This window comes from Microtus ochrogaster, chromosome 1 (assembly GCF_000317375.1).
Source record: "Microtus ochrogaster isolate Prairie Vole_2 chromosome 1, MicOch1.0, whole genome shotgun sequence".
NCBI classification, from domain to species: domain Eukaryota; kingdom Metazoa; phylum Chordata; class Mammalia; order Rodentia; family Cricetidae; genus Microtus; species Microtus ochrogaster.
Genome location: NC_022009.1, coordinates 57,876,692 through 57,896,944, shown reverse-complemented (window position 1 = coordinate 57,896,944; position 20,253 = coordinate 57,876,692). Strand labels below are relative to the sequence as shown.

The 20,253-nt window shown below is 36.6% G+C and overlaps 1 protein-coding gene across 8 annotated transcripts in view; it reads right to left on the bottom strand.

Annotated features, from left to right (window-relative positions):
* Ralgapa1 (Ral GTPase activating protein catalytic alpha subunit 1) overlaps positions 1 to 20,253 on the bottom strand; it is a 233,890-nt gene that overhangs the window by 18,736 nt on the left and 194,901 nt on the right. For all 8 annotated transcript variants that reach the window (XM_013347173.2, XM_013347178.2, XM_013347177.2 and 5 more), the window contains 2 exons: positions 13,074 to 13,232; positions 11,277 to 11,404 (listed from right to left, as the gene is read on the bottom strand). In XM_013347173.2, coding sequence (XP_013202627.1) covers positions 11,277 to 11,404; positions 13,074 to 13,232 — 287 coding nt within the window. The remainder of the gene's footprint in view (positions 1 to 11,276; positions 11,405 to 13,073; positions 13,233 to 20,253) is intronic.

The following is a 20,253-nucleotide window of genomic DNA, read 5'->3' as shown; positions in this document are numbered from 1 at the left end:
CATGAAACAAAATATCTAAAAGAAAAACTAACTTATCTGTACTTTAAGTGTAATGAAATTAAAAATTTGTACCTTTCTTGTTAAGATATACTTAAGAATACTATCATTAATTTGTAATAATAAAGTTTTCATACTGAGTTAAGAACTGCTCCAAAATTACTGCTATTAGAGTAAGTTTAAAACTACTGGGAGGTCTGAGAAACACAGTGTCTTTGTGCTGTTTCATTGGAGAACAAATTTTCAGTACATCAAAGCAGAGAAAATTAATGTAGGAGTTTCAGTTAAATATTAAGCTTGAACCTTCTCAGATGATTGCAAAAAGGAGCAACAACAACAACATACAAATACATACACAGAAAACAAAAATGAAAACCACCCCAAACCAAAAAGTTTCCTAAACTCTAAAGTGAGATTTTACAGTATACAATTACTTAAGTGTTATCTTTACTTAAATGTGCACTAAAGTAATTAAGATTTTAAATGCTGTAATTATTGGGAATATAGAAAAGTGATTTTATTATCATAGCAAGTATTAACAAAGCACAGCAAATTGCCATTTCAAACATGGTCATAGAATCTACGATAAGGAGTACATTGGCTTAAACTAATGCACTATGTGCCCCCAGGGAATGATAGCCTGGGACACTGGGCTTTAACATCAAAATCTGTCCATTAATCTTGACTTTAAATATAATCTGCTCTGCAGTGGAAGGAAGAACGGGCATTCAATGAATTACTGTTTTTGAAATACTGCACTAGTGCCATTTACTAAAATCACTTAAGAGGATACAAGGAGAGGGAATTCTAGTAAATTTACAGATTCCCTAATTTTATAAACATGACTCTCTTCAACTTCAACAAGAACATCTTATTATATAAGAAGTTACAGTAACAAGTTTTAAAAATTGCTCTTTCTGCTCTTATATAGGGGCAGCTGCCTAAATTCTAACACCAAACATAACTTAGTCAATTTAATTTCAGCTGGAAATAAACTGTGGAGTCAGATTCCTTAAAAGCAGATCACTGTTTGCATGCTTCAGAATGATCAATGGCTTGTTGAGAAAGTTCCAGAAGGACATAGAAAGCTCCTGGAGTGTTTACACAAATACTAGGGCATATGACAGTTCATAAAAAGGAAACAGCCGTCCTGTTTTCCAAAGATACTCAAACTAGTCAGAGCTCACTGAGGTAAGGGTACATGATTAAAACTGCCCTTGGTGACTCATCAAATGGTAAATGTAACAACTGACCTTAAGATGTGCTGAATCATTTATTTTAGTGGATTATTTTAGCATCTGTAACTGTTACACAGTTGATTTACATTTCTATAATATATGATATATAATAATATATATATTCAGATGTCACTTGGGAATTCCAAGATGGCAAAGTGTAAAGGAAACTAAATTAGATTTATAGCTTTATCTGACATGTGAATTGTGGGGGTTTTAAGCCATTCTCATCTAGAAATTTGATGGATTTAAAATACATTTTCATCTAAACAAAGATATATCATGAAATAAAATCACATTGCTGTAGTAGAAGCTGGTGGGCTGAAAACAGACACGCATGTTAACACGGGAGTACTGCAGGTGGCTGTTTAAATACATTCATTTGCTTTCTTTTTGATAGTAGCTAGGTACTAAAGGAAAGTCAACACTCATATCAAGAGAGTAAGTAAATGTGGAAACATCAGTTCTACAGCAGCTATTTTTGCTCCTTCTCCTTTCTGAGCAGCAATTAGTAAAGCAAGCCCTTCCCCTCCTCCCTAGCTGTCAAGCTGTTCATGGCAGTTTGCGACTTGACAATGGTACCATTGTGAATGCTCTCTGGGCTTCCTTCCCACAGAGAGTTAAATGGGCAGTTCCTGCTGCCCATGATTGGTGTCCAGTGAAATAATACTCAAGAGCCAGGTTTTATCAGCTTCACGCCAAAGAAGTGAAGCCAGGGAGCCCAAGCCTTCATATCATGCTGGACCATATGCCAACCCTGATGGCCCCGAAGGTTTATCACTAAGAATCAGGATCCGTCATGTCCCCTGTGCAATTTCACTGCACATACCTTATGTGAAATGCAGAGCTTTACTAAAAACTGAACCTTCTTTGCAACTGGCATGAACAGATGGACACTAACAGTGGTTTGGCAAGCAAAAGTTAAGATTTAAATAGCCTATACTGTAGTGTTTGAGAGAATATATTTAGAAGAAAATGAGATTTGTGACCCATGCTTTAATTTTAATTCTATTATTGAATTAATAAAAATTCAGTTTAAAAACTCTTAGTAAAATGATAAGGATTAAAGGCACTTCAGGCTCTATGTCAAACAGGTTTAACGAATTAGACTGATTTCTGTCTTATAGCTTTCTTTGTTTGTTCTCTGAATCCCCCAAATATCTACAGTTTTTTAATATTTAAACAAAGACTAGAATGCAATTTGTGCATCAGTGTGGGGAATAATAATATAAATATACCAGCCTATCCTTATCACTCACAGAAAACAGGTTTTTAACATGGGGAAGAAAATTCTATTTCAGCACTGGTGAGAAGTTAAAGATAAAAGCAGACCAACATCAACTTTGGATGTTTTTTAGGAGCAATATGTCCAGGCCCTCAATGAGTTCTCTATCTTACCTCTGGTATACTGAGATATGACCAAACTGTCTAGACTGGTATTTGTGGACCATACTGTTTTAACACTAGATTTGACAAAAATGTATAAGATAGTAGAAGTAGTTTTTTTTTGCCAGTATTGTATAAAAGCGTAATACATAAAAACAATAAGTTAAGATTTTTATGTAAGAATGCATAGTCTAAACCAGGTATGGGAGTGCACATCCGTAAACTCAGTAACTTGGGAGGCAGTAGAGTGCTTATGTAGTGCACACACACTAAGCTTGATTCTCGGCACTACAAAGAACCTGTCATAGGAAACAGAAAATCTCAAATGCTCTTCAAAAAAGTGACAAATGTGTGTAAATATCAAACAGGTACGAATGCCTTCTCAATCTCACTAAAAAAAAAAAACAAAAAAAAACAGACACTCACTCACTATTACAGTTAATAGCTTGACAAGAATTGTTTGATAAAATATTTAAAAATTGAGATTTATGAAAATGACAGTTAATAAAGCATACACCTGCAAGGATTCTCCAAGGATAAGAATTACTAATTCAAACTGTGATTCCTCTACTAATCATCAGGCAAAAGGCATACAAAAGCAGACGGGATTGTCACTGGAACCCCATACTGTCAGAACACTAGAAAACCACATCACTTTGCTTTTCTTTCTTTCCAGTTACGCTATCTGGCTTAGACACTTCATTTTCACCTGCTACTGCTCTTCCATCTGCCCGGCATCACCCAACAGTGTGATCTGGGGCAGAGAGAATGCATGTGGAGTCAGAGAACAACTTTTGTGTGAGCTGGTTCTCTTCTTCCGCTTTGTTTTGAGGCAGGGTCTTCCATTCTGGCGGCTGGAGCCCTGAAGCGAGCCTCTGGCCATCTCCAGCGTCTACCTAACAGAGACGAGCTGGGGTACAGATGCACAGCACTGCAGCTGGCTTCCATGTGGGCCAAGAGGGATGAACTCAGGCTGCTGGGTTTTCATAGCTGATAGTTCAGTTTTACCCACTCAATTATCACCCTGGACTGGTCCCAACTTGCATTTCTTGACCACATTACACTTTGTATGTTGCCACATTCCTTTCCTACCTGAAAAACTTTGATTTTCTCTAAGTCCTGTGTATTTTTAATCTGCAGAACAGAATTCTTTGGTAAAGTCATTCCTAATCCGCTCCATTCCAACACCATCTTTTCTCCCTGACAATTAATCATCATTCCTCTCCTGCTTTGCAGGTGTCACTTATGCCTGCTGGGATCTCTGTGTGCAGCTCACTAATCTAGTTCACAGGGGACTTTTTTTTTTTTAAAAGACAAGGTCTTACATGCAATTTTGGCTGTCCTGGAACTCACAGATTCACCTGCCTCTGCATCCTAAGTGCTAGAATTAAAAACTGCGCCTCTGCATCCACACCTGGAGTAAGCTGTGGCTTTTTCAATTCCAGTTTTTCTCTGACAGCATCTCTAGACTGAAGGTGGACAACAAATACGTAAGTCAATGACCTTAAAATCCTTAGTGATATGGTTAATATTAGTTCTTGGTAGAGGATAAACTCTGTATCTCAGATGACAACAATGTTTAAAAAATAATATTGAAGCTAGGTGGTGCAACTTTAATCCCAGCACTCAGGAGGCAGAGGCAGGTTAAAGGCCAGCCTGGTCTACAGAGTGAGTTCCAGGACAGCCAAGGCTACACAGAGAAAGCCTGCACAGGGTGAGGGGGAAGTACAGGAGAATAAGAATATGGTACCTTTAGATTATTGGTTCAGTTTCACAGAACAAACTTTCTCAACTATCATCACTTATTTATTACACACCAGAGCTTCACATATATTACCTTTCTTTTTTGGGTTCCCCTCCCTCTTCTTCCTCCCTCAACCTCTTTCAATATTAGAGATTTGTGTATGCTAGGCAAATGTTCTTCCATAAAGTTCCGGCCCCTTTAAAAATAAACCTTTTTGTTTTTAAATTTGGAGACATAGTGAACTTATGCATTTTAATCTGGTCTAAAACTTGTGATCCTCCTGCCTCAGCTTTCCAAGAAGTTGGTTCTATAGGTGTTTGTCACTATAGCTGGTTGCTTTTATTTTTCCCTTGTTGAAAGTGGAAGTCAGATTTGGTATTTCCAAACCAGTAATAACTTTAAAAATGTGTGATAAAAGATTTCTATAATGACTGAAAAGAATCTACTAGAGAATTAGTAGTGTCACCAACGAGCAGATACTTTCCATTCAATATGAGTAGCTAAAAAAATTACGTAGTAAGGAATCTATAGTGTCACTACAGATGTGCTGCATATATCCAGGGCCCCTGTTTAAAGAACTGCTCTGTTTGCAGAAACACTATTAGGGTCGACAACAAAATATAGGTCAATGGGATATATAAGCATACCAAAAATTTCTTTTAAAGTAATATCCATGTCTTTAGTAAGAAGTTGTAAATGCTCCAATTAGACTGTCGGTCAAATAAGAATATTTTCAACTCTTGGAAAAGTCCCAACACAATTACTCTTAAGCACAATAGCTGCAAGCACATCAAAGACCCTCTTTTCTGGTTCTAGGTTTCCTCGTTGTACCTACCTAGCACACTCTTCAAAGTGGCAGCTAAGTTATAAAGTGTTTTAAAGACTGATTTTATATGTGTGAGTACTGTTCTTGCATGCATGTATATGTCCCACATGTATGTCATGTGTCAGTGGAGTTCACAAGAGGACACTGGATTCCCTGAAACTTGTGTTATAGATGGTTATGTGTCTCCAGTGGGTGCTGGAAATTGTACTTAGTTCCTCTTTAAGAGTAACGAGTGCTCAACCTTTAAGCCATTTCTCCAACCCCATGCAACTTAGTTTAATATGAATTACAAATAAATTTTTCTTTTACTTTTCAAAAATTAAACTAATCATAAACTTTGAAAACATAGTTAATGGACTGGAGAGATAGCTTAGAAGTTAAGCATAGTGCTTCTCTTGCAGAGGATCTGAGTTTACGTCCGACACCCATGTTGAAAGGCTTGTAACCACATAAAACTTCAGCTCCAGGGAGACCTGATGTCTCTGCACTCACGTATGTGTAAACACACACACACACACACACACACACACACACACACACACACACACACACACACACACACACACTCTATCTTAAAACACAATAGAAAAAAATCTTTAAAAACATAGGTAATAAGAATACATGTGAACTTCAGGAACTTTAGAGTACACTGGAATTGAGTAGCAATTTTCTGCTGAAGAAAAAAGTTAGCTAAGCCTCCATTCACGAATGATACCCTTTGTTTTATTATAATAAGCTATCACTCACTTACCACAGACCAGACAGTGCTGAGTCAGAGCAATCAGGAAGGTAAGGTTTACTAACATGTGCACAAACACATAAGTACTATAGCAAAATGTTTTGAGGCAGTGTGAGCAATAATTTTGCTTAGTGGAGAAATTACTTTTATTTTTTTGCCCCCTAAAGATGTTTCATTTAGGTCGTAATGAACAAGTGTATTAGATAGAAACAGCAGAGATACATATTCTTGGTGTTTAAACCATGAGCATTCACAGAAGATGAACTGGGTTTAGCCGGACAAAGGTAGCTTCCTGGGTGTTAGTGCAGTAGGCGAGCACTGCAGAGAAGGGGTGTGGGGTTGAAGAGGTGTGCAGCTGTGCTGACAAAGCTATAATGAGAATTACAAGGTTGGGAGGGCAAGATAAAAGAACAGTTTGCAGATGACCAACCAAACGTAGACCTGTTTCAGTAGGCAGTGAACTGCTGCAAGCTGTTAGCGTGCCCAGGTCTGTGTTCTAGACAGCAATAATGTATGTCATCAGTTCCCACACAGCTACGGTGTTGGGGCTGCTGCTGGAGATGACAGGAAGGCTGACTAGTACTCTTCACAGGATAGTCTTATTTAATCCTTACCCTAATCTTGAGTTTGATGCTATAATTATCTCCCTCTTACAGATTAAATTAAGGATGGTCCATATTTATTGATGTTATTTTCTAAGAAAATGCTTCACAAAAGACAGTAAATACATAAAATTATGTAATTCTTCAAGAATCTCATTTTCTTCTAACACGGAATGGCAGCAATATTGATGAGGTCCCCCAAGGAGCTTTACAATGTCCATCATGATGAAAGGGAGCTGCATTAGTGGAGCCAATCAATTACCATTCATTTAGTTTTGGCTCTCATACTTCTGCAACAGGTCCCTTACATTTGTGTAGTAGAACTGCAGCATTAACTGTGACTAACTGAAGAATTATCACTGGATTTTGAAATCTGTCTGATAAAGTTAAACAAAGCCAATTCTGGCATTCAAGAAAAAGTCAATCTACACAGACTGAAAAAACCAAATAATATTGGTTGTGGTAGGAAAGCATATTAAGCCCAGGTGTAAAGAATTCTTTAAAGATGCCTTTTAACTGTATAGTACCTTATACTGTGTTTCTCAGAGTATCACATATATTATATATAGATACATACAAAGCCCTAGCTATAAATCAGAACAACTATACATTGGCTGGGCCTGGTGGCACATGCCTTTAATCCTAGCACTCGGGAGACAGAGGCAGATGAATTTCTTAGAATTTGGGCCAGCCTGGTCTACCCAGCGGGATCCAGGACAGTCAGGGCTACATAAAAAGACCCTGTCTTAAAACTAAACCAATAAACCGACCCCCCCCAAAACCCCAATAACAAAAAGAATTATAGCATGTGACATTCCATCTATTCAAATCCTATCCGTTGAGATCCAGACTTTCTACATATTCTTTTTAAATTTTATTCCACACTAATTTCTTCCTCCATGGGACTCTAATATCAATTTGCTTGTAACCTTACTTAAATCATAATCATCACTATCCATATTCTTCCTTATCAAATTATTACTTTTATAAGAATAAGTATCATTTGAATGTTTGTATCATTTCAAAATCGTTGTGAATGTGTAAGTAATATGTGTATATACACCTATGTGGACACAGCTATATGTGTATATACATATATGTATACATATACATACACACATACATATTTTTTCTTTTTAGATAGAGTCTTGTTATTATTGCGCAGGTGGTTTCAAACTCAGTCCTCCTGTCTCAGGTACTACCATGCTGGAACTTACAGCTATGTGCCGCCAGCCCCGGTTTTTAGTAAATATACTTGAGTCTGGCACCATAGACCACCTGGCCATCTTGACACCCCAATAAATGTTTATGAAAGAAGAAAAAAAACCTACAGGTGTATTTCTGACCTCTTAATAGTAAGTATAATAATACGTCAACATTTAAGATATAAAGCAAATCATAATATGTTAGTGAATATTGTATGTCAATTTGGCTGGTCACAGACACAGTGTTTTTCTAAACAGCAGACTATTTTGTCTACTAAATTAGTGAACCCAAGCAAAGCCCTTCACCTTTGTAACATAGGGAGGCCTCATCCAGTCAAGGTTTTTGAGAACAACCTGAGGCCACTTGAGAAAAGAAGGAATTCTACTGCTAGATGACTTAAGACTGACAGCAACATCAGCTCTTCCTAGATCTACAGAATTGGTACTCACTTGCCAATCCCCACAGCCAGGGAAGCCAAATTAAAGCGCACCTTTCTCATTATTTATGTAACATTTATATTGTATTATATATCATAAGTAATCTAAAGATGATTAACATATAAAGGGAATTTGTGTGGGTTATATGAAAATGTATCAGTTAATATAAGAGAGCGGAGCTCTGGGTTTATTAATGTGATCATACACTACAAATTCTGAAAATTCCTACATGTCCCAAAACCCCACTCTGAAACAGAAAGCACAAACAATGGCAGCACTATACTAAACACATGTATGTTTAGAGTCACAGTGAAACTTAAGAATCTTAAGGATCAAAATGATTTCTTTAAAATTTTTTACTTAAGGAATAGTCACAACTAGTAAGGCTTTTAAATAAAAGTTTTAGAATTATTTCCATTGTAAAACCTAAAACTAAGCAAACCAACTGGAACTCTTTCGAGGTAGCTAATCCAGTGATGGCCTAAGAGACTTGAAGCACTCCTCTGGCTCAGTGGTCACCCAGAGTCTGACTGGCCTTTCTCCCGAGTGTGGCAATTCAATTCTAATTGTATGATCAAACCAACAAATTGAGCTGAAGAGACAAAAGTACCTAGCTGACAAAATCAGAGGTTGCATGAAAATGTTTCTCAAGTACAAGTCATGTAAGAAACAACAAGTGAAGTGAGAGAGGGTTTCAAAGCTTGAAAGACAGTCATCAATACTGACAGATTACTGTAATTCTGGTCGCTAGCATGATCGATTTGGGCAGCATATGACAATCAATACTGTCCTCATTTTCTGAACATTAGATTCATGGTTAGAGAAGATGCTCCTAGGATAGAATTTAAACTCCATTTAATGATCATAAATAGCACAATGTATGCTGTGGAATCTTAGTAGGTACTATTACTGGGCATGAGATAACTGACCCAGCAGTGTAATTACAATTGAGTTTATCACATTCTACCTCTTCACTTCTTTGATGAGGATTAAAGTATTAGCTCTGGTGGCTTTCAAAACTGACTTCTATTTCAATTCCTACTAACATTTATGTTAAGTGTATTGATATAATTCATGTTAAGTATATTTTAGAATACACAATTTTCTCCTCACTGAAAATCTGATGTCAAAAACATACATTTTAAAAATTGACACATTTATGAAACCAAAATGTTCTTAAAATGAACAGATATCCCTATACTTAAATACCTGTAAATCAAGTATCCAGCTGTAATTTATTATATAACCCTTCATGCTAAAATCAAGTAAAGGCGTTACTTCCCACACATTCCTCCCTACTTCCATTCATTCATTCACGCTTCTGAGCTGGGGTCACTCGGGATGTGGTTTATGTTCAATTCTTGATCTGAAGTGATCCTCCCAACCCCACACAATAGAATATTCTTTAGTTAACAAACAATAGGAATATATATTATTACATATTTCTCTTGGTATGTAAGGGTATTTTTCCCACCCAAGAACCACCATGGATAGCAAAAATCTGTGGACACTAAAGTCCCCATTGTATAATGGTAAAGTATTTGCATATAATCAAATTTCTTTATTACTTATAGTAATAAACATATAAGTACCATGTCAGTAGTTGTTACACTATGCTGTTAAGGGGATAATGATAAGAAAGAAGTCATTTTTTTCCTAAATATTTTTCACATAAAATTGGATGAATTTTTTTCAAATGAGGAACTCATGGATATGGAAGGCCAACTACTGTTAAATTGTGTGAATAATTTTCTACGCCTTGGAAAAAAATTGTTTGGTATACTATGTAATGTTTTCACATTACATTAAAATATTTTTAATTGTGTGTGTGTGAATGAGTACAGGTTCCTGAAGAGGCCAAAAGCATCAGAACCTTCTGGAGCTCAAAATACAGATGGTTGTGAGCTGTATGATGTGTGTGCTGGGAACCAAATAAGGTCCTTTGCAAAAGCAGTACACGATCTTAACTACTAAGCACCCCATTCTAAGTATTCTACAAGCGATTCTGTTGATAGGAACTGTTCAGATTTGATGTTTTAAAAAAAGTTTTCATGCCTACCATTTGAGCAGAAATTATTTTTTTTCATTCTAGAATATTTTGAATGTGGCAACCATTATCTCAATATGATAAAATACTGAAAATGTCATAAAGTAAAACTGAGAATTCACTTTAAGCAACTAATCAGCCTAATATAAAAGCTCAATTAAGCAACTCCTTAATCTTGGGTGGAGATGTTTTATATTGACTGTAATACTTATAAATAGTATAATTAATAACTACATAAAATCTGATTGAGCACTCATAATAATGCTGACATAATATTGCAATCCTTTTATAGATAAAGAAAGTGAGATTCAAGGGTACCGTAACTTGGACTGGGATTATGACTCAGTGGTAGAGTGACTACCTAGTATGCTCAAGGCCTGGGTTTAATTCTAGACGCTGAAATGAAGAGAAGAAAAACAAAACAAAACCTGGTTCTGTAGCCTGACCAAGATCACGAGGTAGTTATTGGTACTGAGTTCATTCCCTAGGCAAGTATGCCCGGGCTCAGGGAGGCTATCCAGCTCCAGATTGGCAGCACCTGATCAGACAGACTGGCTAAGCATTCCCCATCTTCTCACACCTGCATGTCTCCTCAGTCTGCTGCACCCGGTTTAGAAGGTTCTCTTCCATCTGATTATTCACCATTTAAGACTGGCTCAATCATTTTTCTAAGTGTTTCTGGACACAAACTTCCAGTTGAGTGGCAGGCCCCTTGTTAGTATACATCCTGCACACTCCTTTTAAAATACAGTAATGAAGAAATATGTTTTTCCATGTAGACTGAATTCTTTTCAATGATTGTTTTGATTATTTCTGCACCTCCAGAGCAGTCCAGAGCATGATACATGATTCCATTTAACTAACTAGGTCAAAGATTAATATTTATTAAAAGTATGTAAGAAAACAAGCCATTCAAATACAACAACTACTCAGTCACTATGAGGAACTCTGCCACTTCAAGAAACAGAAACGCCTGAGTCTTAACACATAAGATACCTTTACCTTTTGTAAAGCAGATGTACACTAGTGTCCTAACCACACAGTTAAGAAAGGATACAAGTTCTGATACAAGGGAATCAGTGATTTCAGAGCACGGCTAGCATTTATTGCTGTGGATCGAACCATGATGGGCAGAACTTTTCCATTCACAATAGCACCATCAAAAAGTGGACCAAAGAAGGGAACCTGATGGAGAGATCAGAACACAACTTTAACTGTAGAAAGACTGGAGTAAAACAAACAAGATCTTTTGCACACATGTTTTTGCTTCCTCTTTGGTTGTTCTTTCAATTAAAAACATTCAAATTCAGTTCTTTACATGATGAATCACCTATAGACAACAAACAAAATGCTCAAGGTCAACAGGGTGTCCATTCAAAAGAACCATGTACTTTGTGTAATTATGTAATTTATATCCTCTGCCAGTTTCTAAAGTTCTGTAATTTCAGCTATACACACACACACACACACACACACACACACACACACACACACACACACACACACACACACAAATCAATTCCTCTACTAAGTAAACATATGAAAAGACATACATTCTTAAAGGTAGGCAGTTAGATGATCATTTTTGTGAGATAGCAGGTTTTTTTTATCCTTATGGTTTGGACATTAAATGTTTTCCCCAAACTCATGCTGAATGCTTCATTCCCAGGAACATGTTTAGAAGGGTAGCTTTGGGAAGAGACCGGGTCATGAGAGCTTTGACCCAAAGGCACAGAAGCAAGAAGCCAAAAGACCATGGACTGAAACTATGAGACAAAATATATACATCTTTCCTCTTGTAACATGTTTTCCAAGATTTTGTCAGAGTGATACAAAGTAAGTATAGAACCTAAGACACACTTGGCTTGGTCAGTTAAAAAGCAAAATCTGTGCTTTGATAACTAATGGTCACTTTTATTAGTTGACAATTTAGAACTGTGATGTATATAGGTCAGTGGTAAAGTGCTAACCTAGCTGGGTGTAAGGCACAAAAAACAAAAAACTATTAAATATGGCTGATAAAAATGGTAGCTCAAGGCAAGACAATTCTCTGTGGATGACATAGTGTTTTAAACTTTGTGGCCATATGATATCTCACTTTTGTAAAATTTACAATTTTTGTAAAAATGCTTGAAAAATATAAAAAACATTCTCAGTTTGTAGTCTACTCAAAATTAGGTTGTGGCCTGTCATGAGCTGACTTCTGGTTTATATAAACCTTAAAAAATACTTGTCATTCAGAAAAATTTACAGATGGAAACTTGGCCCAATTCAAGAAATTCTGAAGATTCTGAATCAACTGTCAAAACAATTTTCTATTGAAAGCATTCATCTTAAAAAAAAAAGAACACATGAAAATAATGCCAAACTTTTATTATCTTAGAAAGAAATACTTGTGAAATAGTTGTTGAAATACTGTGGTACATCTAATATGTACGTTAGATACGCAACTGGAGGATAGGTAATGTCTCTTTAACATCTAAAAATATTTGCAGTCATTTCATTTATTATCTTAAAATTATTTTTGGATAGAGGCTCATTAATAAGCAACACAGACTAGCCTTGAACCTGTGGTGACTGATTATCTTGCCTCTGCTCTGCTAGACTAAGACTATACCTCACTAACAGATGGCTGCTCTTACTGTGCCTTTTGGGAACTGTAACTGTTTTCTGTGTCACTAAAGGGTAAGCTAAGCACAAAGGAACTTCCACCCAGGTCCCACCCAGCCGTCTCCCTAGCTGGGTTGGTCTTTCTAACTAGGCTTAAGACAATCGACACAGCTACAGAGTCTGTGGCATTTCCCCCTATTTTACAATGGAAAACCTATTACTAAGGCAGAAGCGGAGTTCTCACCTCTGGTTTTTTCATGATCTGGATACTGAACATATGGTTTTTCATTGGATATATAACAATGAGGACATCGCCAAATTCTGTAGGAATAATTCCTCTTCTGTAGTCTCTAGTATGTTCTGACCAAACAATGTGTACTTCATCATTTCCTAGGTGTCTCAACTGGAAAAAACAAGGAAACAGTTTATAGTATTTATAAAAGCCGTGTGAGCATCGTTATGCAGCTAGTGACAACAGAGCATACTGAAGAGAAACAGTCGATCATTTTCATGACACTCAAAATACAAACACTCAAAGCCATCAAGATGAAGACCAGACACTCTCAATTCCCAGTCAACAAGACAGAAAGACCGCAGAGAAGAGACACAGCCCGTTTCAATTAGCAACTGTGCCAATGCAATTCCATGCTCAAGCCTCTCAGAGACTGTTTTAAAGAGCGACTGACTTAAGATTCTTCTCCCCTTCTATGCATTTCTGAAGTGCTAATGAGTAGCAAGGTGGTCTGAAGAAGGCAGTCAGAAGAGAAGCAAAACAATAGGTGACTGTGCATTTTATAATCCTTACTCAGCATGAGAAAGTTGGTCTAACAAATTAATTTCAGCATCTCCCCCCAATGTAACTTAGACACCCTCCAAACAGAGCCTGGATGTTGATTAGGCCTGAAGAATGTTACTTAGATACTTGTGCTCCTGACAAAGGTGCTCCTGGCAATCTTGAGAGGGTTTGTTATAATAATTAAAACTGTAAGAAAGAAAAGTATTAAAAGTTGTGTTTCTAGTGAGTTGTTAAAAAATGAACACAATCTATATTACTGACTTTTCCTCATAGAGATTATGGTATAAACATCAATTTTATTATAAAATTCTGTCATCTAGTATATCTGGAACATGTGAGTCTATGTTTGGTAGATGCTTTCCCCTGGCTTTTCCATTACTGTCGGGTATCTAGCCAGACTGTGGTTGGGAAAGTTTAGAAGACGAAAGAAGAATAAAGCCATGAGAAAATGTATGGTGATTTCTATTTTTACATATGCAATTGTTGGATTAAAAACCATGTGACAGGTATAGAAGAATTTAATGTCTGACAAACAAAAAGAGGACTAAAGTTCAATTTCTGAAAGGATCCTTTCAGTTCCTCCTTAGCCCAGGAATTGACTACTTACACCTTGGTATACAAACAGGCATGACATAAATGCAGACTTAGACTATGCCATTTCTAAAAAGAAAAAAAAAAAGAAAAAAGAAAAAGACAAAAAACAAAAAGATTACAGAGCCTAGAAAAGCTATGGCCCCATAATTTCATTTTTTAATCAAAATACTTTAAAAATATCCTTCCTATACAGCCATCCCCATGTGTCAGCTTCCCTAATAGGTTTATGTTAACTGAATACAAAAGAAATGTGAAATAAATGTAACCAGGAGGGATGATCCAATCTAATTCTGATACATTAATGTCATATGCTGTACATGTTACAATAGCAGCCAGATCTAATACTAAGCTCCAGGCTATCCTGAGATTTCCAAATGGCAGATTGTTCTAAGTGATATCAAGTATAATTGAAGTAATAAATGATAGTAAAAGCTGAGCACACTGTCAGGAAGAATTTAAGTATTTACTTTTTAAATTAAATGAGTTAGGTTAGGACAGACAAGACAACTGAAATAATGCAGGTCTCAATTTACAGAAAATTCCTTTTATTTATCTGCTACATTAACCCTTGAACTCTTGCCAAAATTATCTATCATTTCTAGTGCCACTTATCTAAAGAAATAAGAGAACAAGGTACTGTACTATTATCTTTTAACCAAGGCTGTCTTCAAACATCTTCCACATAGTATTTAAAAGTCTGCTATAGAAGCTTAAAAAAGCACACTTTTTTTTGTCAAGATGTTGTATTTTTTTTTGCATAGAAACATGTGCACCAACAAATCACTCTATATGTGTTTGATATTTAAAGGAAGAACTTTCATGAAAAATACTTTATTATTTAGATTCCAATTCTATAAATATAGTTGTTTGAGGCTATATTACTGTCCTAATGATATCGTTAACTTTAAAACATGAAATATAATGGCTAAACTGAGATGCTAATCATCGCTGTTCATTGGGGTTTTCTGAGAGACTACTCAAAGACAGCTTTCTAGGGACCAAAAGGTGGCAGAAGTCATAATGCCAACAGTAAAAATAAGTTAGCAAACACATGTCTATATTGATGCAGAACTTTTTATACAATTTTATATTTATTTATTCCTTACCTCTTAAGGACTTAAAAGACTATATCCTGGGTATACTCAGTAAGTTTTTCTGTACTCTAAAATTTCTCAAAGGAGTACCTATCTATATGATATTCTCTTTCCTGTTTTTTGAGACAGGGTTTCTCTGGGCAGCCCTGGCTGTCCTGGAACTCAATATACAGATGAGGCTGGCCTCAAACACAGAAATCCTGCCTCTGTCTCCTGAATATTTGTGCTAAAGGCATGTGCCCCCATATCCAGACTACCTGATTTTGAACCCATGCGCAAATCACTTTTTGAAAGAGCAGCAGACTGCTGTGTATATGGGATAGATCTTTCTGATGACTGGCAACCAAAGTATCCATCTAAATTCACTTTCAAGTGGTACTAACATCACTCTGGAACCTAAACTGTACTGTATGTTACAAATGACCAGCATTAATCCATGAAGAAAATACAATGAAAGTCAACATGTGTAAACTGAAGTCTTTTATCCATTATAAGATGTTAGTATTGGAAGATATCCTAAAGGAGTAATTTCACACCCAATACCTCAACTGTGATATCCCAAAGAGTAGATATCTGACCTCTGCTTTAAAACTTTTGAAGCTGGAGTGTAGTTGTTCACAATTAGCCCAGTCTGCCTTTAAGGAGTGAAAATCGTAACACCCTTTACATGAAGCAAATGGGTCTTACCATATGAATCCAACATGTATTCTATCTTTTTATATCTTTTCAGGTATTTGAAGGTTATTTTAATATCTTCACCTTTTATCAGGTTAAAAGTGTCTTTTTGCTGGATTACTGTCTTAGTTTTCTGGAGATTCTATGAGACTGCAATATCTGGAATGAATATCAAATATATGCTCTGATACAGTAAACTCTAATGGGACTATTTCTTCCTCTGTCACTAAATTATTTTCTGAAACATTAAGGCACCAAACAGCTAGCCAAAGTTCTTTTTTAAAAACCTTGCCAGGCGCAGTGACTCCGCTCTAGTCCCAGCACTCTGGCAGGCAGAGGTGGGTGGATTTCTGAGTTCAAGGCCAGCTTGATCTACAACGCAAGTTCCAGGACAGTGAGGGCTACACAGGGCTACCTGTCTCAAAAATCTAAAAAAATTCTTACAATTTCCAGATTTTAAAAAAAAATTTGTGTGTGTGTGTGTGTGTGTGTGTGTGTGAGAGAGAGAGAGAGAGAGAGGGAGGGAGGGAGGGAGGGAGAGAGAGAGAGAATATGTGTTTGCACACATTCCACTGTGTAAGTGTGGAAGTCAGCTTTTTGGTGCTTGTTCTAGGGGACTGAACTTAGGTTGCCAGGATTGGCAGCAAGCTCCTCAATCTACTGAAGCATCCTCAAAGTTTTTTAAGCAGGTAAAATCAATTGCTCCATTTAAAGAAAGGATTCCATATTTATTGTTACCATTTTACTTTGCAAAGTCTAGGTTATCTTGAAGCTTGCTAGGGTCTACTGTTAGCCTGATTCTGCTATTCAATGTGCTGGTTCATTCTTTTCTAGATCAGGGTTAACATTAAGTTAACATTCTTATGACTTCATTCAAGTTCTGAACATAAATATCAAATAGCTTACATAACAGAGTCATTGCAGCTTTTCCACTCTGCTTAAAAAGACGGCTTTCATTTATTGAGGGAATTTATCACATATTATTTATTAAGGGTACACTATTCTACATGCTCTATGATAATTCATTTCATTATCATGACAATTAAAAAACAAGTACAATCAGTATTACTACTATTTTTCCAGATAAACATTTGAAGTTTAAAGGATGAAGAAGTTTGGCTAAGATAAAAAAAAAGCTGTGAGAAAAACAATATTCAAACCCAGGCAATTTGGTTCTAGAAGCCAAACTTGAAACACTTTGCAATATTTCCTCCTGTTAAAGCATTTGTGTTCTAAATATGATTACGCAACCAGTCATCACCATGCATACCAAACTATTATGACCATATTGCTTCAACTTACAGACAACAATTACTTCACACAGTCTATGGTTGGTCCTGATCTAGTAATCCTATTAAAACAAATTCAGTTTTATGTGATTAGTTGTGCTGAACTTATCATGGCTCCTAGTGATCACCCCCTCATTATCTATACTCACAAGCCATCTGCTTAATAATCCTAGTTTGCTGTTGGAGTTGATGAGCGTTGGTATTTTCAGGGGCACGACCTGTTTTACACCCCTTTGTAAAATCAGATGTTTGCCACCGTTATAGATGTCTGCATGTTCCTAAAGTTTACATGCTAGCCTCCACTGGGATGGTATCAGGAATTTGGGTCCCACCAGGTAGGGACTTGGAGAGGTGATTACATCATTTTTAAAGGGGTTAGTGTCTATAAAAAAAAAAAAAAAAGACTCCAGAGAGCTTGCTTGCCACTTTCAACATATGTGGCCACTGCGGGCAGCCCAGTCATCTGTGAACAGGTGAGTGGCTCCTCAACAGACACTGATCTACCAATCTCCCGATCTTGCCAGCCCCTACCACTGTGAGGAGAAACTTGTATGTTGTTCAATCTTTGGCATTTTTTACAGTAGTATAAAAGAATTAAAACATCCACTTATGGCAATACAATACGTTCATTTTTATCAACAAAGAATCTGGAGCTAATGTTTTACTTCCTTAGTGCCATGAAATGGGGTTGGAGACTAGAAATCAAGGTAACTATTTCTGCCTCATAAGTTAGACTATTCTCTCTCTCTCTCTCTCTCTCTCTCTCTCTCTCTCTCTCTCTCTCTCTCTCTCTGAAACAGGATTTCTCTGTGTAACAATCCTGCCTGTCCTGGATTTATTAAAATACAAATATTATATCACTATATTTCCATCTTTGTCTATGATAAAAAGGCTATAAATAATACAAGAAAACTATATACAACAAGTACAATAACTATATACAATATGTACAGGCAATAAGTACATCAACAATGTTCAGTCCATTTGCATTTGACAAATTCAGAGAAACTACTTCAAATCTATCCTATCCTGGGGAGTCCAAATTTTGGTACCCAATTTACTTTCTACCATAACTTGCATTGCCATCCCAAGCTATCTTTTGATATCTCTCAACTTTATATACTTTACATTTCTTTAGTGGGTTTTTCTGAATATTGTAAAATAAGGGAGACTATAACTATAACTATCTAATCTTCAACTGCCTCAGAGACCTGAGAAGGAAATAATATTAATTGAGTAAGCATGAAGTGCAAGAAAGTGACTTCTGAAAAAAAGTAAGGACAGAAACAGTTGGCCTCGAACTCAGAGAGATCCACCTGCTTCTACCTTCCAAGTGCTGGGATTAAAGGTGTGGGCACCACTGCCTGGCCAACTCCCCCATTTTTGTTAAAAGCAGGAACCAACTAATTACACTCTCAATCAAAACCTGAGTCTTCTCTGATCCTACTGGCTGCATCACTACACCTCTAACAAGCTCTCCATTTGAAAAAAGTATTAGTTTTTGTTCTTTCCTTCCTATTTCCTCTACAGGTGCTCTACATTAGATAATTCATCCACATACCCAAACTAGTTGTTCATGAATTCTTAAAAAGGTCCTCTCTCGTCTATCCTTCCTTACTTCCTTTCAACTACCTTCTTTTCTTTATTACTAGGTGAGGCTGAAAGCTGTCTGTATGCACCATGCTAGCTTTTGCAAATGCTCTGAGGACTGACAAATGTAATCTCTGAGCTCAAAGTCTTGGGTTCCATGAAAACAACAGTAAAATAAGCAAACAAACACTAAATAAGTTACAATGTTCCAAACAGTCTTTTTTTTCTGAATATAAATAGCAAAGGACACCAGTCTATAATGGCACTTGCACTAAAAGCTAAAGTATACATACACTATTTAAACTACGAGTTAAAGTACACATGGAAGCAGAAACAGCCTCCATGAGGAAATCCAAATGGGACTCTTACTGCTCCAATCTCATCATTTCACTCACCCATAGAGCTAGATAAAGTTTTACTATGTAGCCCAGGCTGGCCTCAAAGTGAACTATGGCAATCTTCCTGCCTCAGCATCCTGAGTATCATATATTATTTTATAGTTTACATATTTTCAAGCACTCATTAGCTATGTGGGTCATTCATTATAATCAATTAAGAAAAGTTTAACAGGATATGGTGGTCCAAGTCCTGGATCCCAGCACTTGAGGCAGAGGCAGGTGGATCTCTAAATTCAAGGCTATCTTGAATTTATAAAGAGAGTTCCAGGACAGTTAGGGCTAAATAGAGAAACCCTGTCTTCAAAAAACAAACTAAAGTTTCTCTTTTCAAAGATTAATTTTTTATCATCTTAAATTATGTTATGTGTGTTAATTCAAGTATGGGTATGTGCATGGGTGCCTGTGACCACAGAAGCCAGGGGTACTGGAGCTGGGACAGTAGTGGGTCACATGACCTGGGTGCTTGGAACTGTACTCTGGTCCTTTACAAGAGCAGAAAGTGCTCTTACTCATCGAGCCATCTCTCCAAGAAGAAAAATAAATTCTTAAAAGCCTCCCAAGTGGTGGGATTAAAGGTGTGTGCCACCACCACCTGGCTAGATTAAGTAACATTTTGTTCATTACACCAACAGGCTTAGTTCTAGGTTCTAGAAACACAATACTTAAGAAATTCTTTATCTTTCTTGTAGTTCCTGGTATTATAGTGTGTACATGTGGAGAATCAAATAAATATATAAAGACTAAGTAAACAGTGGAATTGATACCTTCTGGGAAAGGGAAAACCAGTTTTCGCCAATGGAGTGATACTGTATATTAACCATACTTTCAAGACAGACCGCATGCCCAGGAGTAGTAGTTGCCGAGGCAGAATGAACTCCATGGTTGGTTGTTTTTGTCTGTGTTTTATCTTTTTTTGGATTTTTAAAGAGAACTCAGGAAACTAGACTTTAAAATGCTAATTAACCCAATTAAAAAATGGGGCACTGAA